Source organism: Carex rostrata, chromosome 5 (genome assembly GCF_964058835.1).
Source record: "Carex rostrata chromosome 5, lpCarRost1.2, whole genome shotgun sequence".
NCBI classification, from domain to species: Eukaryota; Viridiplantae; Streptophyta; class Magnoliopsida; order Poales; family Cyperaceae; genus Carex; species Carex rostrata.
The window spans coordinates 3,048,630-3,071,402 of NC_135922.1; the positions used below are offsets into that span (position 1 = coordinate 3,048,630).

Genomic DNA, 22,773 nt, shown 5'->3' on the forward strand with positions numbered 1-22,773 from the left:
GAATGTTACCCATATATCCTCTGGCAGCACTTACCCATATATACCCTTAGAAAAAGTGAATATCAGTTGACTCATTAATTTAATTCACTCAAGTGTGCAATAATATCCCCTTTAGTTTAATCCAAATAACTCAAAAAGGAGGAGGTTGTAGAAATATATATCAATATGAACAGACTGTTTGCTCAGTTGTACTATTAGCTTAGCAAATTACGTCTAATTTCAATTCAAGTTATCAAAGAGTTCTGCTACCAAAGATTATCTTAAATCATTGATGTCCGCTGAATCCACTTTGATAGTATGTAATTATGTTAAAGTGTAGGTTAAGCTGAATCTGCCTGACTAGTAACAACTATAACTGCTGATTCATCTTATGCTTTTTACTTAATTTGTTTGAAATTCTTAAAACTCCTGATTAATACATATTTGTATAATCACTGAACTATTCATTCTATAAATTTTTCAAGAATTATGAACATATTTCTATTTTATGCCATGGATTGCATAAATTAAAATAGAAAATATCATGCCCATTCCTTGCATACATTAAAATGAACAATATTTATCCAAAGTTCCAAAAGTCTTGTGCAAGGCCTTACCAGCATATTTAATATTTAGTTGTTACTCCAGCACTTTCCTGTTCTGTTTCTCTATCATCTCGGGGATTGTTAATAGGATTCAACACTGCCACTGAAAATTAGACATGACATGCAGGTAAGCCACGATTGTTCTAGAGAATTTTATGCTGGATATCAGTATTATAAAGTTTTGTGGTCCTATAACGACCATTATAGTTCTAGGAATGAAAATCACCTGTTTTTCCTATTCTATATCGCTTTTGTTTTGTCTTTTTCTGCAACTAGGGTATATTTTTGTATGCTTTATGAATTGATCAAGGCTTAAGCATGGAATTCCAGAAAATTTACCCAAGACGTTGGTACCGTGTTGAATAAATGATTCAAACTTAGATAATTTCTGTTATTAGAGAAATGAGTGAAGGGCTGTGAGTAAATTTACGTTTATTAGGGTTGTCTTTGTTTATTTAAATTGCTAATTTAGGCGCACTCTATTTTGTAACTGTTTGTTAAGTGAAGGGTTGTAACTCTTCAGGGGTTGGATCTATTCTGCTTTATATATAGCAGTTAGATAATAGACAATTTGTATCTCTTTTTAAAATACATAATATTGAACTTTGTCTGCTTCTCTTATTTCCTCTCTAAATATTCCAACATTCTGGTATCAGAGCAAGGTTAGAACCATGAATCAATCTACCATTCCTCAATTCGATGGAGAGAATTACAATTTCTGGTGTATCAAGATGAAAACGCTGCTTAAGTCTCATGGGTTATGGGACATAGTTGAGGCTGGTTTGACGGGAACTGATCAAGAAAATGTTAAGAAGGATTCAAGGGCGATGTGCTTTATTCAACAAGGTGTTAGCGATGCAGTCTTTCCCAAAATCGCAGCAGCAGAAAATGCCAAAGTAGCCTGGACGAATCTGTCTACTTCGTTTGAAGGAAACACTCGGGTAAAGGGGATGAAACTTCAGGGATTGAGAAGGGATTTTGAGACACTGCAGATGAAGCCTGAAGAGAACATCCAAACTTTTCTTACAAAGGTGCAGGATGTGGTGAATCAAATGAAGGTATATGGTGATACGGTGTCAGATCAGACGGTGGTTTCCAAAGTGTTGAGAAGTCTAAATCCTGATTTTGATCATGTTGTCGCTGCGATTGAGGAATCCAAAGATTTAGCAAATTATTCATTCATAGAACTTACAGGATCTCTACAGACACATGAATCTAGATTAAAGAAAAGGGAAGAATCGGTTGGAGAACAAGCCTTTTATGTAAGAGGAGAAGTTGTGAGAGGAAGAGGAAGAAGCAGGGGTAGTTTTGCTAGAGGGAGAAGAGGCAGGGGATCGAGTTCGAGAGGGGGAAGCACCACTGGAGAATCGAATTCCAGAGGGGGAAGGAATATTGATTCGTCAGATTGTGACTCATCCGATGAGTTTAAGAAAGGAGTTAGGTGTTATAACTGCAATAAGATGGGACATTACAAATCTGAATGTCAAGAGCCAAGTAAACGGGTGGTGCGTTGCTATTATTGTAACAAACTGGGGCATCTTCAATCTCAGTGTTACACCAAAAAAAGAGAAGAAGGTCAGGCAAGTTTCGCCCAGGAGAATGAAGAGGAGTATGAGGAGACAGATGATGCACTTTTCATGGCTTACACCAGTCACAAAATTGATCCAAGCACGATTTGGTTTCTGGACAGCGGGTGCTCAAATCACATGACAGGGCATAAGGAGCAGTTTGTTACTCTTGATGAATCCTTTAAGCATCAAGTGAAACTTGGAGATAATAAGATGATTCAAGTAGAAGGTAAAGGGACAGTATCTGTTCTTACAGCAACCGGTATGAAAAATCTTCAAAACGTGTATTTCATTCCAAAATTGTCACAAAACTTGTTGAGTATTGGGCAATTGACTGATAACGGTTATTTCGTTGTATTTGATGGTAAAACCTGTACCATAAAAGAGAAGACAAGTGACCAGTTAATTGTAAAAGTAGAAATGGCTGCAAACAAATTGTTTCCTCTAGAAATGACCACTGTGATGGATCGGGCATTAATTGCAAAAGGGACGAAGATCTCTGATCTGTGGCATCAGAGATATGGGCATTTAAATGAGTCAAGTTTGAAGTTATTGGGTCATAAAGAGATGGTCTATGGTATACCTGCGATTGATGAAGTAGAATTTTGTGAGGGATGTGTGTATGGAAAACAATCCAGAATACCATTTCCAAAGAATCAAAGTAGAAAGACTGAGAACATTCTTGAGGTTGTGCATACCGACTTATGCGGGCCAATGAAGACTACATCTTTAGGTGGCAGTAAGTATTTCTTATTGTTCATTGATGATTTTAGTAGGAGAAGTTGGATTTATTTTCTTAAGGCCAAATCTGAAACATTCAATGTGTTCAAGAAGTTTAAAGCTTTGGTTGAAAAACAATCAGGCAGCAGTATAAAAGTTCTAAGATCTGATAGGGGAGGGGAGTTTACTTCAAGAGAGTTCAATGAATTTTGTGAAGTAGAAGGGATACACCATGAGCTGACCACACCGTATACACCGCAACAAAACGGTGTAGCAGAAAGGAAGAATAGAACAGTAGTTGAAATGGGAAGGAGTTTGATGAAACACAAGAAGCTGCCTAATCAATTTTGGGCTGAAGCTGTAGGAACAGCAGTTCATATACTGAACCGATCACCAACCAAGGCAGTGAGTGAAGTTACTCCATTGGAAGCTTGGTCTGGAAAGAAACCCGATGTAAGTTATTTTAGAGTATTCGGTTGTATAGCTTATGGGTTCATTGATGATCACATGAGAAGTAAACTTGATGACAAAACTCTAAAACAAATCTTTATTGGGTACAGTGAGCAGTCAAAAGGGTACAGGTTATATGATCCTGTAAGTGGAAAGGTTACAGTGAATAGAAATGTTGTTTTTGATGAAGGGTCATGTTGGGATTTGGATGAGAAGAAAGAAGCGGTAGCTGCTGAAAAAGAAACTGTTACAGTTACTGACAGTGAATTAATAGAAGATGAAAGTGATAGGAGTGAAGAGCAGGAGATATTGGATAGAAATGAAGTTGTCGAAACTCCTCTGAAAACTTATACCAGGAGGGGGAGAGATGTGCGGCTCACAAACAGGAAGACAAAAGCACTAACAGACTTGTATGAATCAACGCAAGTAATGTTAGTGGCTGATCCGACATGTTTTGAAGAAGCAGCTATGAAGGATGAGTGGAAAGTAGCCATGAAGGATGAGATTGCAGCAATAGAGAAGAACAAAACTTGGAGATTGGTAAGATTACCGGAAGGAAAAAATGTAATTGGGGTGAAATGGGTGTACAAAACTAAAGTAGGACCAGAGGGTGAAATACTGAAGCATAAGGCTAGACTTGTGGTGCGAGGGTACACTCAAGAGCAGGGAGTTGATTTTGATGAGACATTTTCTCCTGTGGCACGATTTGAAACCATAAGAACTCTTTTGGCAATTGCAGCACATTCAAAACTGACAGTGTATCAATTTGATGTAAAATCAGCCTTTTTAAATGGGGAATTGAAGGAGGATGTTTACATAGAGCAGCCAAAGGGGTTTGAAGTTCACGGGAAAAAGGAGCATGTATACAAATTGGATAAGGCTTTGTATGGATTAAAACAGGCCCCACGAGCATGGTACAGTAAAATTGATAGTCACTTTCTTGAAACTGGTTTTGAAAGGAGCAGTAGTGAACCTAATCTTTACATAAAGAAGAATGGTGGAAATGAACTGCTGATTGTGTGTCTTTATGTAGATGACATGATCTACATGGGAACAAATCAGAGTTTAGTTGATCAGTTTAAAGAGAGTATGAAAAAGAAGTTTGAGATGACTGACTTAGGAAGGATGAAATATTTCTTGGGTTTGGAAGTGATTCAAGATGACAAGGGCATTTTTGTCTCACAAAAGAAATATGCCTGTGACCTTTTAAGAAGATTTCAGATGGAGAACTGTCAGGCAATGAGTACACCCATGAACGCAAAAGAAAAATTAGTCAAGGAGGATGGAAGTGCATCAGCTGATGGTGTGAGATATAGAAGTATGGTGGGTGGCTTAATTTATCTTACTCACACAAGACCTGATATTTCATTTTCAGTTGGAGTTGTATCAAGATTTATGCACAATCCAACAAAACACCATATGGGAGCAGCGAAAAGAATTCTGAGGTACATTTCTGGAACAACTGAGTATGGGGTGTGGTACGATAGGAAGAGTACAGGAAAGTTGTCTGGGTACAGTGACAGTGATTGGGCAGGGTGTTATGAAGATATGAAGAGTACATCTGGTTACTTGTTCTGTTTGGGGTTAAGTCCTGTCAGCTGGAAATCAAAGAAACAGCCAACAGTAGCGCTTTCCTCAACAGAAGCGGAGTATGTAGCAGTATGTACAGCAGCTTGTCAAGGGGTATGGCTCAGTAGAATTTTGAAAGATGTTGAGAAGCAACAGGAAGGATCAGTAGTGATTAAATGCGACAACAAATCAACAATAGCTATGTGCAAAAATCCGATGTATCACGGTAGATCAAAGCACATTGATATTAAACTTCATTTCATCAGGGAGTTAGTCACAAATAACACTATTGAATTGGAATATGTGCCCACTGCAGACCAGAAAGCTGATATTCTGACCAAGGCGTTACCAGCAGCTGATTTTCTAGCTATGCGCAGGAAGATAGGAGTAACCAAGTTTGAATCAAGAGGGGGTGTTGAATAAATGATTCAAACTTAGATAATTTCTGTTATTAGAGAAATGAGTGAAGGGCTGTGAGTAAATTTACGTTTATTAGGGTTGTCTTTGTTTATTTAAATTGCTAATTTAGGCGCACTCTATTTTGTAACTGTTTGTTAAGTGAAGGGTTGTAACTCTTCAGGGGTTGGATCTATTCTGCTTTATATATAGCAGTTAGATAATAGACAATTTGTATCTCTTTTTAAAATACATAATATTGAACTTTGTCTGCTTCTCTTATTTCCTCTCTAAATATTCCAACATACCGGTCGGGTCTGATATTAATAAATATAATATAATTTATTTTAAATGTTGTACCTAGGCCTCATGTAGTAAGTGATGTTGTTTCTCCGGCACCAGTCTCTCATTAGAGGACAATCAACAATGGTAAAAGAAGGCCTGAATTGAAGGCTTTCAGTAGCAGGAGAGATGCTTATATTCATACAGTGTAGTAGATTCACAGTTGTTAGTTTCATCAGGCCATGAAAACCTTCCAACACAGCCAGCCTTGGGCACTTCATTATCACAAGAACCTTTAGAGAGCTCGAATGGTTTTGAACTGATAGCAACGGCAAGGAGCTTAGCATGTCACAATAAATAAGTTGAAGGGACTCCAGTGATAGTGGCAGTGATCTATCATTCCAATTGCATAACTCTGGACAGTATGATATGCTCAAGCGCTTGAGGTTGCTGAGGTTCTCCAACCCTGTCACTGATATGACCTTTGTGAACCTCATAATCTCCAGTATCACCAACGAAGCCAAATTTAGAATTACATGTTGACAGCTTATTCCAACTGATGGTGCACATGTTAATGATTCCATTTCTCGAAAATCGTCTTTTGTTAAGAATAGTTTAAACTGATTTTCTAGAAGTGGAATTGTGGAATGTGACAGAAGGATCCCATTATTCCCAGATAAATTCAACTCTTTTATCATTGTGTCTCTCTGTTGCATAAGTAAAATAAATTAGTGTAAAGAAGGTAGAGTAATGAGTAAAACATAGTGTTTAAAAATTGTAGAGAAATGAAAAAATTATGAAATGCTCATCTACCTGGTAGACATATCTTTCTCCCAAATATAATTTGGGACAGTCATAAATATGAACCCTATGGGTCAAGTGTAACACATCCTTCAAAGGAAAGTGTTCCAATTTTGGGCAGCATGCAAAATAAACTTTTCCAACAGAATTTAAACCTCTGTCCATCCAATTTATCGAGATTAGCTCTACACAGTTTGAGATTGTTAGGTTCTCATATACTGAATGAAACATAATTTCACGAATGCCACACCTCATAATCTTCAAATTTCTTATTACTGATGGACATGTTAGGAATTTCAATTGTGGGCAGTTTTCGAAAGTACCATCCCTAACGTTTTGTGGAATTGTTGGGATTTTCCATAATTTTGGGCAATTTTCTAAAATGAGTTCCTTTAGACATGGGAAGTCGCCATCATTTGCTTGCCACTCCACCAAATTGAGCATGTTCCTCAATGAGAGCACTTCAAGTGATGGGTAACTAGGTTTCTTGGGCTGCTCGGAAGAATCATATTCAACCAACAATGAATATGTGCTAGGCTCATCTCCCAGATTTCTAAAACCATCTCTACCTGATATCTCGAGAAATCTAAGATGTTGCAGTTGACCAAATGGTGATATGCAGTTAGGCTCAGTACAGAGGTTAAGAGAGAGTTTTGTCAGTTTGGGGAGTAAGGGATTAAGCAACCAAGAAGGGAAAACTCGCCCTTGATAATTTAATATTGCAAGTTTTCTGAGGTTACCATGAGGTTGGAGGCTCTGGAGTACAACATTATGTACCTTTTCATCATTCTCACTCTTTGCATTGTGACTTGAATGGCCAGTTAAATGGAGATGGAGTTCTTCTTCTTCATCTCTGAAATCTGACATTCCACAATCTTCTTGAAAGTTCAAAATTAACTCATGTAAATTTGGCTTTGATGCAAGATTGGCGTTCCTACATAGTTCCACATCAACAATGTTTTTGAGCCCTGATATGCACAATGATCCCCTAAGCTTATTCATATCCTTAAGTACTCTCAGCCCCCCAATTGTGCCATGATCCATGACACTAAAACGCCCCCTTAACTGTTGGAGAGTTGGTAATTTTTCAATCCCAGATGGCATGTTGGTATGCGATCTAGGTAAATCTAGAATGTGTAGCCTAGTTGACTGCTCTATGCCCCTTGGTAACTCTTTGAGTTTCTCACAGTTCCTTAATGATAATGTTTGCAGGTTAGGAAGTGGGAAGATAGATTCAGGTAAATGCTGGATTACAATACTACTCAGCTCGAAGTACCAAAGATTAATAAGGTTTTTCATGTTTTCAGGTAACTTCTCAAGAAAACGACAAATCAAAACCAAAGTTTGGAGGTTGTAAAGAAGGCATAAAATTTCAGGAAGCACTTCCATTTGCATATTTTGAACAAAAAGGTAGCGCAAGTGCTTCAAAGTGTCAAGTGTATTTGGCAATGAGCAATACCACAAATGAAGAGCTCTCACACAAGCAATCTCAGAGAAGATTGGAAAGTCAGACTTCTCTGACCAGCATCCTTTTACAAAAGTTCTGATAGACCTATAGTTGCTGGGCACTAAACCCAATAATTCATCTTGCTTGGTGAAGTATAGATGGCATACTTTGGGTGCACCATTGTATTCTTGGCCATTTTCTAAAACTGGCCAGTATGCCTCTTGAGAAACGGATCTTGCTAAATCATGTATTAAATCATGCAAGATGTAGGAAGAAGGCCCACCATCAACAAGTGATCTACCTTGCAATTCATCAAAATACTCACTTCCAATCTCTTCCAATGTTTTCAAATTTCTTGTATTGCCATTAATATAGCCTTGCGCCATCCAGAGCCTAATCACCATGACTTTTTCAAAATTAAAATCTTTTGGAAACATGGATAAATAAAGAAAACATGGTTTTAGATGTTGCGGCAATTTCTGGTAACTTAACCTTAATGCTGGCATAACCTCTCCCGTCTCATCTATTTCTGATATATCACTCTCCAAAATTTCCCTCCATTTGTCTTCATCCATTTCATAACGGAGAATGCCTCCAAGTGCCTTTACCGCCAAAGGTGAGCCTTTGCACTTTTCGACAATACCACGACCAATCTCATGCAGATTTGCATTTTCACTTGTCTCCCTATTGCCAAAAGCAAAATGCTTAAAAAGTGACCAACAATTTGACTCCGGTAAGGAACTCAATTGAAAAGGTGATGTTGTCTGCATGATCTTAGCAACTGAGGTATTGCGAGTCGTTGTCAAAATTCTTACAAATTTAGCACCAAAAAAACCAACTTCAAAGCACTTCCATAAGTTGCTTTTTTCATTCCACACATCATCTAGCACAAGAAACAAACCAAGACCTCTTATCTTTTCCTTCAGAACATCTTGGAGTTTGCTTAGCTCAGAAAACTCACAAGGGCTGTCACTCACCGACTCAACAATAGCTTTGGTTAGCCGCACTGGATCAAAGTCTTCAGATACAGATACCCAGCATCTCTTATTAAACAATCCATGAATCCTAGAGTGATTGAAAACGAGTTGGGTAAGTGTGGTCTTGCCGAACCCGCCCATTCCTACAATGGGAAGAACCATAAAATCAGGACCATTTGAAGGGTCCAGGAGTCTAATGATCTCCTCCTTCTCCTCCTCCCTACCAAAAGTAGCTCTCTCATCCACATGAGAGCTGGTTGGTGGTCGCATTTGTGGGCCCATAACCAGACGGGTCCCATCCTCCTCCCTCAAATGAAGATCCCTACGAGCATTTGAAATCTCTTCAAACCTCTCTGTGATGCTCTTGATCTTCTCAGCCATGCCATCTGGAATCGAGGCCTTGGTAATAGTAACTGAACAAGAAGCAAGGGAGGATGATATGTACATCTCAGCAAATTTTCTCTTAATCCCTGTAAAATTATATATAAAAATTTCTCCTAGTGATCCCCATCTTTATTTTAGAAATAAAAAATAAAAATTGTCTTAGTCTCCAATAATATCCTTGAGCAGTGAAGAAAAATTATCACAAGGGTTAACCCCTGGAATTTTCACGTTATCTATATTTTTTTCTGTGTTGTTTTGGGTGGATTGCATAAGTGTTAAAGTGCCATATCTATAACCTATTTTTATGCAACGAGGATTAAAAAATGCGAAATTTCAGGTATATGTTATTATCATACCAGTTAATTACTATGGCAGTAAAGATATATGTAAAACAAGTCCATCACACGAGTCATCATAGACACATGAGAACCAGTAAGACGAAAGAAGTGTGCTAAATTTTGTGAGGTTTCTGTACACCAATGAAATACACACTGGACATCTTGTGTGCAATAATTAATTAAAGAACCAAAAGTTACATTAAGAAAAGCATACCACCGTCCCTATGGTAGGCCTCAATGGCAGCATCTCCGCTCTCCACGATGGATTTGAGCACCTCGTAGTAGAACTCATCGAGCACATCCTCTGCTTGGTAGGCCACACCTCTCAGCTCTGCCAGCCACAGATGAACAGAACTGTCATGAATCTCCCTCTCTTCAGCATCTTGTTGAACGGCCTGGATCCTTGCAAGCACCCAACTCAGCTTCTTCAAATCCTCTCTTATTCTTTCTTTTTGATCTGAAACAGGGGATGCTGGATCTTGGTGGTGTGAAGTGGTGCCTCGAATGGCCTCCAGGAGCTTGGTGGAGAGAGATTGGATGGAATAAAACAATCCGGATGCCATTGACTTGAATTGAATTGAACTAAACCGAAACTGATCTCTCTTCAGTGTTAGTCTCTCTGTCTGTCCCTACTCTGCCATTGACTTTGCACCTGGAATTGCAGAGTTGTTATGCAAGCCGTGGGTTCATTCACTGTGGCACGCTCCGCATTAGAAATCATGCTGCATCACGGGAAAGCCATTTCTTTTTTGGCTTCTTTGTTCTTTCTAATTACAATGCACTATTATTGTTGCTCTCTTGCCACACCAACCCATGTGGTAGTTGTTAGAAATTTATTTTAAAACTCAAAATTTAAATAATATTTATTTTAATATTAATGGTTTTTAACTTTATGAATTATGGAGCTATTTGTGAATTAGTTGTATGATCTAAAGCTCTCTATTCCACTGCCACAGAAAATCAAATCAAATAGATATGGTAGAAAGCTAGCTGTGCGTGATGCAATTAATTCTAAATCTAGGCATTTACTCATAATCAATTGAATTAATTGCACCACCTTGGACAGGAAATAAAATCCAATTTTCATTTGCGCAGGTTGTGATTAATTACCATTTATTCAAATATATATGACCGTTTCTTTGATTCACATTACACTGTTCAATTTATTTTAAAAGAAACGGTAATATATTGAATATTATTTTAATAGTCATGAATGCACAAATTAATTGATATCTATGGTTTTGCCTATAAATAGCACATACCATATGGAGAGCAATTATCCAATAATTGATATACTCTCTTCTTCCTGTTAGCTCCATATATCATAAATTCAATTTTTATTCTCCCACAAAAAAAAATATTTTCTTTATAAAAAACATATTATTCTGCTATCATTGTTGAAAGAAGCTACATCAACCTCTACCACGGTTGCGCCCGAAGGTGGAGGAATACCGGCGTAACTTGGGGCAAGCTTAACCGATTATTCCTGCGCTTAGGACGGGAAGTTGCCTTAGGTCCGCATTTTGCAGCTCCGGGTAATAAAGTTTTAATTATATTCTTGATTATATTTTTAATATAATTATTATTTATTTAATGATCAAAATTCAGATTTAAAATTAGTTGGTTAGTTCATATTTTTCCAACAATCTAAGGCAAAAACCCGTAATCTGAATTTGATCAAATTAAAATTCTGATTTTAATTATTTTATAAATTATAGAATTAATTATTTTACCAAAATGAAAGATAAAAAATCAAAATCAAATTTTGATCATAACAAAAAGTACTTCCCTTATTCGGATGATATTTTGTATGAACTATCACTGTGATTTGTGATATAAATTTAGCGGCCGTTATGATTACTATCAAATTGCATTCAATCATTATTATTTGATTTAAATTACAAATGGAGAAGTTAGGAATATAATTTGGAGTTTGAATAGATGTTGCAATTTATGAAATTAAATTAAGTCCGTTATATATGAATTAAAGTTTTATGTATTGAATGCATTAGGAAATTATATTTGTTAATTAATTTCTACGCATGAGAATGATTTCTGCTATAAAAAAATAAAATACAAGTTTGTCTAAATTTGTTTATATTATTTTTGATCCCAATCATAATCAGAAATCATCAAAATCTGATTTCATACTAGACATTCTAGATTTCTTACTAAAATATAGATTTGATTTAGTAACTGGAAATTTGAATAATAAACTAGATGATTCAAGTTGATGTAGTTGATGATCTAGAAAACATTATATAATTGAAATTGTAATAGAAAGTTACAAAAAATGAATTCAGTATTAAATTAATTAATTTGATACTTAATTTCAAAAGTGTTTTTTGTTATCAAATTGTTAGCATTTATTTGATATGACAATTATACAAAGTCCGTTAATAAGTTAATATTTGTTAAGTATATAATTCGATGTTATCAATAAAATTCAGAAATCTAATTATTATTCTTTACTCAAGTAATTAGATTTACAAATTATTTTTCTGAAAAAAAAAGAATTAAATTACTGGAATTATTTAGTAATTAGACTTATTTGTGATAAAAATAAATTTAGGATCATCAGCAAGTAAATTTTCAAGGTTATCGGTGTCAAGACAAGTAAAATTATTTTTCTAATTATATATAGATAGTTCATTGTTTTTCATTTTACAAATTGTACGAAAGGTTAGAATATTTTCAGTTTTAAATTATTTGCATTAACTTGCAATAAAATATATACCATGAATAACGTATAGGATAATATTCTAAGAAATTATAGTTGTCAGGCCTTAATTTGAAAATTATATTACTCAATATATTTCAGTTGATTTTGAAATAAATCATTTCTGTTAGAAAAATAAAACTGGTTAATTAAGATATCTATTGGATTTGAATGTAATAATGACTCTCTTAAATTCTAATATATAGTAACCGAAACAATAGTGATTAATAAAATCAATTAATATCTACTCTCTTACGGTTATAAATATATAATGAATCCAGATCCTCTTAAGCCAATTCTCTCTCTGCATTATAATAGAGGAAAATATATGTAGATACTATTTCTATAAATAAATAAAAATTGCAATATCAATTTTGCATTTAATATTAAATCTGTTGTAGATTTATTTATTAGTATCTAATAAATAATCATAAAATATCTTATACAAAATATATATTATTTTGATATTCTTTTCAAACTGATTTACAATATCAGAAATTCAAGGTGATTGGTGATAAATTACAATTAAAATAAAATCATAATAAATTATGATAGAAACACCAATTCAACCAATACCTACTCTTCCTCATACTATTTTTGATTTACCGAGAAAATAAAAGTGAAATTTTAGAAATCCTATCATAACCATTTTAATTGATTTCTTAGTTATATTATTAAATCCAATAAATTTTGTTTGATACAATAATATTAATTTAAATAATGGTATTTTTTTTTTCAATTTTTAAACGCCATAATTACATCTTTAATGTTCATAATTATCTTTAATGATATGAAAAATTAAATGAATAATACAAGCATAAGCAAATATTGATGTACGCTTAAATGCAGTAATAGTATGTATTCTCAAACTTTATCCAACGAACTACATTACTTCTTTATTAAAAATATATATATTTTTAACTATACTAATATGGGTACTGAGACTCCTCTAAGTCTTCTATATATACAAATAAGAAATATGGTTATTAAAATTTATGTCAGTGAAGCAATTAAGTCATTGTATTTGCTAAATAAGTAAATATATCCCTTTTATTTTTATATTACATTAAGATAATTGACATCTAAAATAAAACAAATAAAAACTCCATTGAAACAATTTTTCAGATTTGATTAATATTGTAGGATTCAAATTTTATAGATATAACAATAAATCAAAATATTTAATATTTTGTTGTCATATATGAGATTAAATATATATTATTATAGTCTGAAAGACTACTAAAGTAAGATTGATGATATTCAATACTTCTGAAAATAAAGAAGAAAGAGAAATGTGGGGGTATAATTTAAAAATAATATTAATTAAAATAATTGTGATTAATTTTATTCATTGAGGTTCATTTTAATCAATTAATCATGATGACTAGTTAGCATACATGATTCATAATGTTATGTTAGGAAATAATTAAATAAGATGTCAATCTTATTTTTGATATATAACAGAATAATATGAGGTTCAAATGATTATTAAAATATTTATAAATCTACCCTAAGTTATATATGGCATGAAATTATTAATGCATAAATTAAATTTTAATATTGATTATGCATTTATAGAATGCTTTAACATTATGTTATATATAGTTAATTGTGGAGATTAGAATGTTAAAGAAATATTAAATTAACCCTACGATATGTATGGTATGAATATTGAATATATGTCCTTGATTTTAATTTTATGAGGAATTATGATAAAGTTTAATAAGAAAACGAAATGTGGGGGGTGTGAAATAAAATGTACTAATTTAATTATTGATCATGATAACTAATATATATATTGATTGTGATTATAGATAATATGTATTAAATGATATTACTTTATAATTTTCTCGTATGTTGCAAACAAATGTGAGAATTTAAATTATAATATATCATGACATGAGGTGATAAAAATTCATTGAGATATTCTATGCTTAATATATCTTGATGTTTTAAATTACGTTGATTGTATTAGAATGCATGATTTTGACATTCTAAGTACTATTGTTGTTAGCTCATATATTTTATCCTAAAGTATGTGTGATTAATTTTATGTCATATGATGCTACAAAATTAATGATATGTTTTTTTTAAAGCATTATTTATGATTATAATTATTTGGTGAATATTATTTTGCAAGTCTTTTTTATCAATAAAAAGTTTACTTGCATGCTCAAGCAATAAATGATAATTCATTGACATGAAAATGTTAATGATGGACTAAAAAGTTAAAGTCCATGTGTATATAGGACGAAAGTCCTAGAGTCATCGAGGGGGATGGGATTTAGCCTAATGGGCCAATCTGGTGTGGGAACCCAACCTCTGTGATGGGCGATCCCCTGAAGGGGGTTCAATGGGTAAGAACAAGCAGATAGGTTGGCCAAGGAGCACAAGAATATTTTAGATATGGAACTTCTATTCCAAACCCATCCCTATGGTGATCAGTGCTCCTGTGTAGTGTAATAAGATGAGTGTCCCAAGTCGGTAATTCGCGAGATGTGACTCTACACACATCCCGGAGGGAACTCTTCTATACAAGAATGACCGTATATAAAAGGCCGCGGCTACTGAGTTTAGGCAACCCGTAGAATATTCTCATGAAAAAATCAAGTTAATGTGCATGGCCTCAAACGCACAACCCGCGATGTAGTTTTCTGTACTGTGTGTGTAATAATGAAAGTTCCGATCAAAGGAATCGTTGTTCAAGACCTGGTTCACTCCGATCTCCTCGGACTGAAATTATTGACACTAAGCGAAATCAAAACATTTTGCCCAATGCACAGTATAAACAATGGTAGCAGAAATATTTATATATATGTTTTAGTTTATTTTATTTTATTTTTAATTAAATTTTGAGTTTTGTGGGGGATTGTTAGAAATTTATTTTAAAACTCAAAATTTAAATAATATTTATTTTAATATTAATGGTTTTTAACTTTATGAATTATGGAGCTATTTGTGAATTAGTTGTATGATCTAAAGCTCTCTATTCCACTGCCACAGAAAATCAAATCAAATAGATATGGTAGAAAGCTAGCTGTGCGTGATGCAATTAATTCTAAATCTAGGCATTTACTCATAATCAATTGAATTAATTGCACCACCTTGGACAGGAAATAAAATCCAATTTTCATTTGCGCAGGTTGTGATTAATTACCATTTATTCAAATATATATGACCGTTTCTTTGATTCACATTACACTGTTCAATTTATTTTAAAAGAAACGGTAATATATTGAATATTATTTTAATAGTCATGAATGCACAAATTAATTGATATCTATGGTTTTGCCTATAAATAGCACATACCATATGGAGAGCAATTATCCAATAATTGATATACTCTCTTCTTCCTGTTAGCTCCATATATCATAAATTCAATTTCTATTCTCCCACAAATAAAATATTTTCTTTATAAAAAACATATTATTCTGCTATCATTGTTGAAAGAAGCTACATCAACCTCTACCACGGTTGCGCCCGAAGGTGGAGGAATACCGGCGTAACTTGGGGCAAGCTTAACCGATTATTCCTGCGCTTAGGACGGGAAGTTGCCTTAGGTCCGCATTTTGCAGCTCCGGGTAATAAAGTTTTAATTATATTCTTGATTATATTTTTAATATAATTATTATTTATTTAATGATCAAAATTCAGATTTAAAATTAGTTGGTTAGTTCATATTTTTCCAACAGTAGTATGGCAATATGCCATTAAACAATGCTACAAAAATAATCAAAAGATTTATGTGGCGACACCCTATATGTATAATATCATTTTGGTCAATAATGGTCTGTCCACTCCATTTTCTAATCCCACTCACTCTGCAAAATTAGGTTGATAAGCTTATTTAATATGCTCAATCATTGTTAAAAAAATAAAAATAAAACATTCTATGTTAAAACTTAAAAGTACTACTATTGAACTATGAGCTTAGAACAGTGCCGCACACATCGTCTCTATACGGAGAGTTAAGAGACTTAGATTTAAGGAAAAATTTGTAGTATACCCATACAAACTTTTGAAATAGTCAATTTCTCATCAAAACACCATAATATTTAAAGAGTGATGCTTCTATGGACATAAGGACCTATTTGTAAAATGAACATATTTTTATTTTCAAAGTTTAAATGATCAATCCAAACCATTCATCTTGTTCTCCATTTTAATATGTGCTTGGAGACCAAATTTTACATTTTTTGAAATTTTTTTACTATTTATTAAGATGGGTACAAAATTCAATGGTCTGAATTTGATATTTTTTGTACCCATCTTAATAAATAGTAAAACAAATTCCAAAAAATGTAAAATTTGGTCTCCAATCACATATTAATATGGAGAACAAGATGAACGGTTTGGATCGATCATTTGAACTTTGAAAATAAAAATATGTTCATTTTTACAAATAGATCCTTATGTCCATAGAAGTCTTTGCCATATTTAAAATCTCCACAAAAATCTTAACATTCTTTCTTATATCCCTTTTAATTATTTAATGTCTTATTAATTATTTTTAAAATTCATTTGCCAATATGTCTTTTAATGGAGGTGTCTTTTACTTCTAATTGTCTTCTATATTTTCTCCTTCTCTCCTTTACTTCTAAATATCAATGTTTCAAATATAAAAACAGAGAGTGGGAAATAAGGGGAGCAAGGGAGGAGAAACGAAACAGAGACGCTCCATTTATAATTTTCTGTTTCCGTCTTGTCTTAGAGAAACACTAATTCATTTTTGTCTAGTCTTACACCATTGGAGCGTCTTTTTTTCATCTTAAGATATGAATTAAGATAAAGAAATAAATTAAGAATGATATTTCTTATCACACATTTCATTCTATATGGCAAGAAAAATGTAGTCATAACTTTAATTTAGAGATTGTTCTTCTCATCTTTGACAAATAGCTGCGACAGATTCAAACCGAATTCTAAGTGTTTCTTTTATGTTAGCTATATTTATAGAAATATGACTGTTGCTAACGTGTGAAGTGATCTATACTAGAGGTCTTGCCACAAACAATCTTATTATTATTATTTATAATCCCACACTATCGTTAGTGTTAAATTATGAGGGTGGTACTAGATAGAAATTATTCTCTAGACTACGACATAAGACCAACTACAAATATTGTACAATGTAAACAATATAACTAAAGTTAAATGACATTGCATCTATTTGTTATATAAATATATAATGATCAATCATGCCATCATACGACAAATTATTAGTTTGACAAAGTGGTCAATTTCTGATTCAGTCCTAAAAACCAAACTTAAAACAGAACAATTAGCCAATGGAACTGAAACACCAGTGCCAATAACATTAAGATAGCCAAGTTATAATACTTATTTAAAGCAAATTACATTACTATCGATTGCACACGGACATAATTGGAGAAGTTACACGGATTTCCTGTCGTGCAGAGTGTGAGAGTGTAGAAATCCTTGAAATAAATACACATGAATATTTACCCGTGTGCGATTATAAGATAGCTACATGGATTATTACATAAAAAATCGTGTATAAACACTTGCCAGCGTCGCCTCAAAATAACAGAGCTCCACCTCTGCATGTCGTGTTCCTAATCCAGTTAGATTAGACCGAATTCAGGAACCACTAAGTTTGGTTGAGTAATTTGGGAGAATTTTGGTGAAGAAAGGTAACGGTAATTAATGGCGAAAAGAGTAAAAGGATAAGACAAGTTGAACAAATCATTATTTAATTTCATAATCTATTCTTAGCGTGCCTTGCCAGCTGCCATGTCAGCTGGAAACACATAGATGTATACAAGTATATAACGATTCCTTTTCCTGTAGCAGTTGATCCTCTCCAGTATTTGTAGGAGGTGTTGGTGAGATGATATCGTTAGATTAAATGTGCAAGGTAACGATACAGAAGGATATATACGACAACTCTTTGAGGAACTACTTCCACAACAATTCATGATACATAGAGCTCTAAGAAAGTGTTAACACAAGTATGTTTTTGTTAACTCATGCAGTCACCAACGAGATTAAATTTGATTTTCACGCGAGTCTTTTACTTACTAAAATTCCATTGCAATTTTTTACAAGATTTATTTAGAGGATACAAATATTAACTTAAACTATTTTAAACTTTAAAGTTTGGATGAGTTAGTTTATAAAAATAATTGCTTTTATAATAGGAAGCAGCTAACAATCTCCGTCCCTCAATCCTCCGAAAATTCCAGGACTTTTTACACTAATCCTATAAACAAGTTCATTAGATCCTGTAATACTATGACAACAATTATATAAACAAGTTCAATGGATGTTTTGCAGATGAAACCGCGTGGTCTCAGATGAAAACGCGTGACAGGTGTTGAAAATGCGTAACAGCTGTTGGGGACCACCTTCTGTGAACATACACATATTATCCTGTAAACATACACATATTATCCTGTAAACATACATATGGTACTTGAAATTATGGCAGTTGAAATTATGGAAGTTGTGGCAGTTGAAAGCGCGTCAGAACTAAGCTAAAAAGGGAAGGCTTTTTATACACGGAGATTTTCGGGAGACTATAGCCCGGGGCACGTTACATTTTCTCTTTATAATAAGGAGCGGAAGGAATAAATTTTGTGGTACTTAAATTCTATGGCACCAGTCTTTTACTTAAAAAAAAAAATTCTATGTATTATTTTTATTTTTTTAAAACCATCGTAGAAGCAAATTCTACGTATTATTAGTCATATTAATTGTACTTGAGAAATTGTACACTTGTATTTCAAATAACATATATTTACCGGCATAAAAAAATTGCAAATTTAATTATATTTAAGATGTGTTCACCATGCCTTACGTTAATGAATCCACATAGAAAAGCAAAGTTTTCCAGCAATTTATTGAATCCAGCAATACATACAAACAAACCTATGTGATCAAATTTCTTGATCCCTACAAGCAAATAATGGCCTGGCCCTTATTTTTTCTCAAAGAGAAAGAAATTAAATTTTCTCAATGCCGTGTAGAAATTAAATCTTCTATGGCAATTTAGTGAATTCAGCAAATCAAATTTCTTCCACAAATTTGGAATGCCGTGTAGAATGTAATTGCTGAGTTTTCCATAGTGAAAGCTTCCTCTTGATTGAACAATGGCCGCATAATTAAAGTGATGAATTGACTGCAGTACTTAATTTGACTAATGACAAGGCCAGATCAAAACTACACATTCTAGAAGCTTTGATTATTAAAAGATCCTATTGGGAAAGACATTGGATGTAGGGGTGTTAACGGATCGGATATTATCCGATTTTATTCGGATCCAAATCCAGAAAATTATCTAAATTATTTGATCCGTATTCATATCCGAAAAATTATAATGGATAAGGATACGGTAAGACTTTTAACTATTTATATCTGATCGTTTACACTTTTAAACCACAACAAATGTGTTATATGTTCTTAAATTGATTAATTAAATTGCATATTGTACCAATAATTTATTAAATTGCATATAGATATATATTTTATGAACAATATAACATAATGACATAATTAGTCACTAATATTTTAATAATATAATATATGTTTATTAAACCAACAAGCTAATAATGAAAAATATCTGTATCCGTCCGATGTCCGATCTGTATCCGTAACATTTAATATCCGATCCGTATCCGTATTCGAGATTATCCGTATCCGAAAAATTATAACCGATACGGATATGATAAGACCACTATCCGATCCGTATCCGACTGTTTACACCCCTAATTGGATGGCATGAGGGCCCTATCGGGTCCAGATCTCCTAAAGTAACCCAATCTTTAGATTTTGGATTGGGACCGTCCGATTCTAATCTGTTGCTCGAGATTGCTTCGCAATTTGAATTCATATCTCAGAATGTGTGCGCTCCACTTCGGATAGATTATCGCGAATTCGAATAGAACAATTCTAATTTAAATTCCAAAAATTGAGTTACTTCACTGGATCTGAATTCCTTTTCACGAGGGGCCCAAAGATAATTAATGTGTGGTCGGACTGAGTCACCTCTACCCAATTGACCAAGTAAACAAAAAACAATTGGAATGATTACAAGGACTCACTAGTCAAGCCAAAATGACAATTATTTATATACCAAAAGTAACAAATGAAGATAACAATTAAAATTAGTGTTCTAAATAGCATTTTTGGACTTTTTTATATTTAAGGTATGGAACACAAGTGCAATAATTTATCTACAATTGTTATAACACGAAATGTGTAGCGCAAATAACGCACAGTATACTATATAGGTTTTTAATAAATTTTTATTTAAAGTTTCAAACTGAAAATTTTTTAAAAACCAATTTTTTTCAAAACTCATATTACTTTTGCTTTTAATAGAAAAAAAATAGATAGTTTATTTCATAATACTTAATTATAATTCCTTAATCAATGTGGTATTACTTATTGCTTTATATATAAACTTTAAATAATGTTAATAATTAGTAGAAATATATATTATAACTTTAAAAAATAATATTATATAAAATAACTTTCTCTATAGTACACTATTTGCAATATTTTTTTTAATCTTTCTACAATTATACAATAATCACCATTTAAATAAAGTTTTGGTTGAGGTCAAGGGAAAATTCTAAATATGTAGAGTCCGGGATGAAAATAAAGGAAAACAAGGTCTTTATTTGAGTGGTTTTATAACAAAATTAACAAGACGAATAAATACTCTAACAACACTATTAAATAACTTGAAATTAAGCCATGTGAAAAGAAATGTGTAGACGTACGATGTTTAGAAGTAGGAACGAGCAACCTAATAAAAATGAAACTAAAGGTAATTAATTAACTAATTAATGAAATATATGAATGATTCCAATTCGCCGTATACAGAATTACTTGTAGAAACCCTTGGAAAATCAGAAGCAATTAGGTATAGAAATCACAATTAAATATAGTTCTATGAAATTGTCTTCTGATTTTGATGGCTGATGCTTCCTTAGCTCATATGAACAATGACTTCCTTCAAAATAGCCCAACTAGTTAAAATATATACAAACTCATTCTCCGTTGTACAAAGTTTCAGACTTTTCAGCAAGGACCTGATTAATTCCCCCTCTTAATTATCCTACTGCTCATCACAGTTTGAGTTGCATCATATATATCTGCTTTTATGATGAGTAGATGTTATTTTGTGCACTATATGTTATTAAAAAATTGAGGTTTTAGTTATAAAAAAAATTGTTTGCACGCGCGATTTTATTTTTGCCTCTTCCATGTTTATATTTAGTTACAGATAAAATTTAAAAAGTGAGAACCCATGGGTACAAGAATGCACGTGAATGTGTTAAAATGAGTGTTCGGTTGTACATTCCTGTGCATACTTGTATTCATAGGTTCTCACTTTTTCAAAAGTGGATTTCCATCTCTGTAAAATATCATCCCATGTAATCCCGTGACAAAAGAATATGCCCTAGGTGCTTGGTTACAAGTTAAAGACACAATTTCTTCCCATCTTTGTCTTGGTGCTTAATGGTGTGGGCCCATCAATAATCTAACTACAGATTGACCCTTAGGCCCAAAATTCATATATTTGGGCTCCGGGCTTGGTTAATTGTTACCACGTGGAGAGAACAAGGTCCGTAAAAATTAATTGTAAATAAGATTTGAGGTTTGTTTTGTTAGAGCTATCATTGTATATATATTTTTTTTTCCTTTTTTTTTTGTGAAATGTTGTTACATTGGATTTAATTTAGATCAATTGTACGGCATAAACTTAGGTTGGCCTTAGATGAGCCATTTTGGGCTGCTAAGGCATTGTTTGCGCAAGTATTACTCTTTGGAACAAAAACAAAGACCCTGTAAATATGTAATAAGATAGATAGCATGGTAAATTATATTACAAATGACCAAAACACCCAGCAATAACTAATGCATTGGACTGTGCGTCCAAATGTTAGTGCTCAGTAAGAAACGAGGCATTCTGTACTGATACAGGTATGATGAAAGTTCATAATATTGGTACATAATAGCAACATTCGGGGACTCGTGAAATTCCTCTCCGAATGAATAGCTGTAATATTTGAAACTAACGACTTCACTTGGCAGAACCGATTAATGCAATGTATCAATTGGACTTAGCTTAGTATTTAATACTAAAGTTAATAGCTGTAATATTTGAAACAACACTAAAACTAATGGTGGAGTGAAGGCAATTAGTTTATTCGTAATTTATAATCCAACTCAATAGATACAAAAAAATGAAATAAAATAATTAAAGAAGTAGAAATATCACTAGAGAAGAAAAAAGATAAATGCATTGCAAAGAAATTGAATAACAGCAAACGGAGAGCAAAGATATTGAAAAAGAAAAAATCATTAGATTAGCTGTATCAATTGAATTCGTAAACCTTTGGTACAGTAACTAATATGTTAAATATAATAGATGCTAAATTCTAACAACAAAGTAAGATTTATTGTAGTGGTAAAGGTTTATGTCATTTTAGCTAGAGCTCTCAAGTTCGATTCTTGCTAATTGTAAATTTTTTTCTCAAGTTGTTTAGTGTATTCAGAAAACAGCC

At 33.1% G+C, this 22,773-nt stretch overlaps 1 protein-coding gene across 2 annotated transcripts in view; it reads right to left on the minus strand.

Annotated features, from left to right (window-relative positions):
- Positions 1 to 10,140, minus strand: part of LOC144554219 (putative disease resistance RPP13-like protein 1) — a 59,187-nt gene extending 49,047 nt beyond the window's left edge. The window contains exons 1-4 of one of the 2 annotated variants that reach the window (XR_013511568.1): positions 9,731 to 10,140; positions 6,383 to 9,264; positions 5,648 to 6,276; positions 597 to 687 (exon numbers count right to left, since the gene is read on the minus strand). Coding sequence is in view for 1 of the 2 variants with exons in the window: in XM_078302537.1 (XP_078158663.1) it covers positions 5,648 to 6,276; positions 6,383 to 9,264; positions 9,731 to 10,079 (3,860 nt within the window). In the remaining variant the exon portion in view is untranslated. The remainder of the gene's footprint in view (positions 1 to 596; positions 688 to 5,647; positions 6,277 to 6,382; positions 9,265 to 9,730) is intronic. The other variant, XM_078302537.1, reaches the window with a different exon arrangement.
- Between the last annotated feature and the right edge of the window lie 12,633 nt (positions 10,141 to 22,773).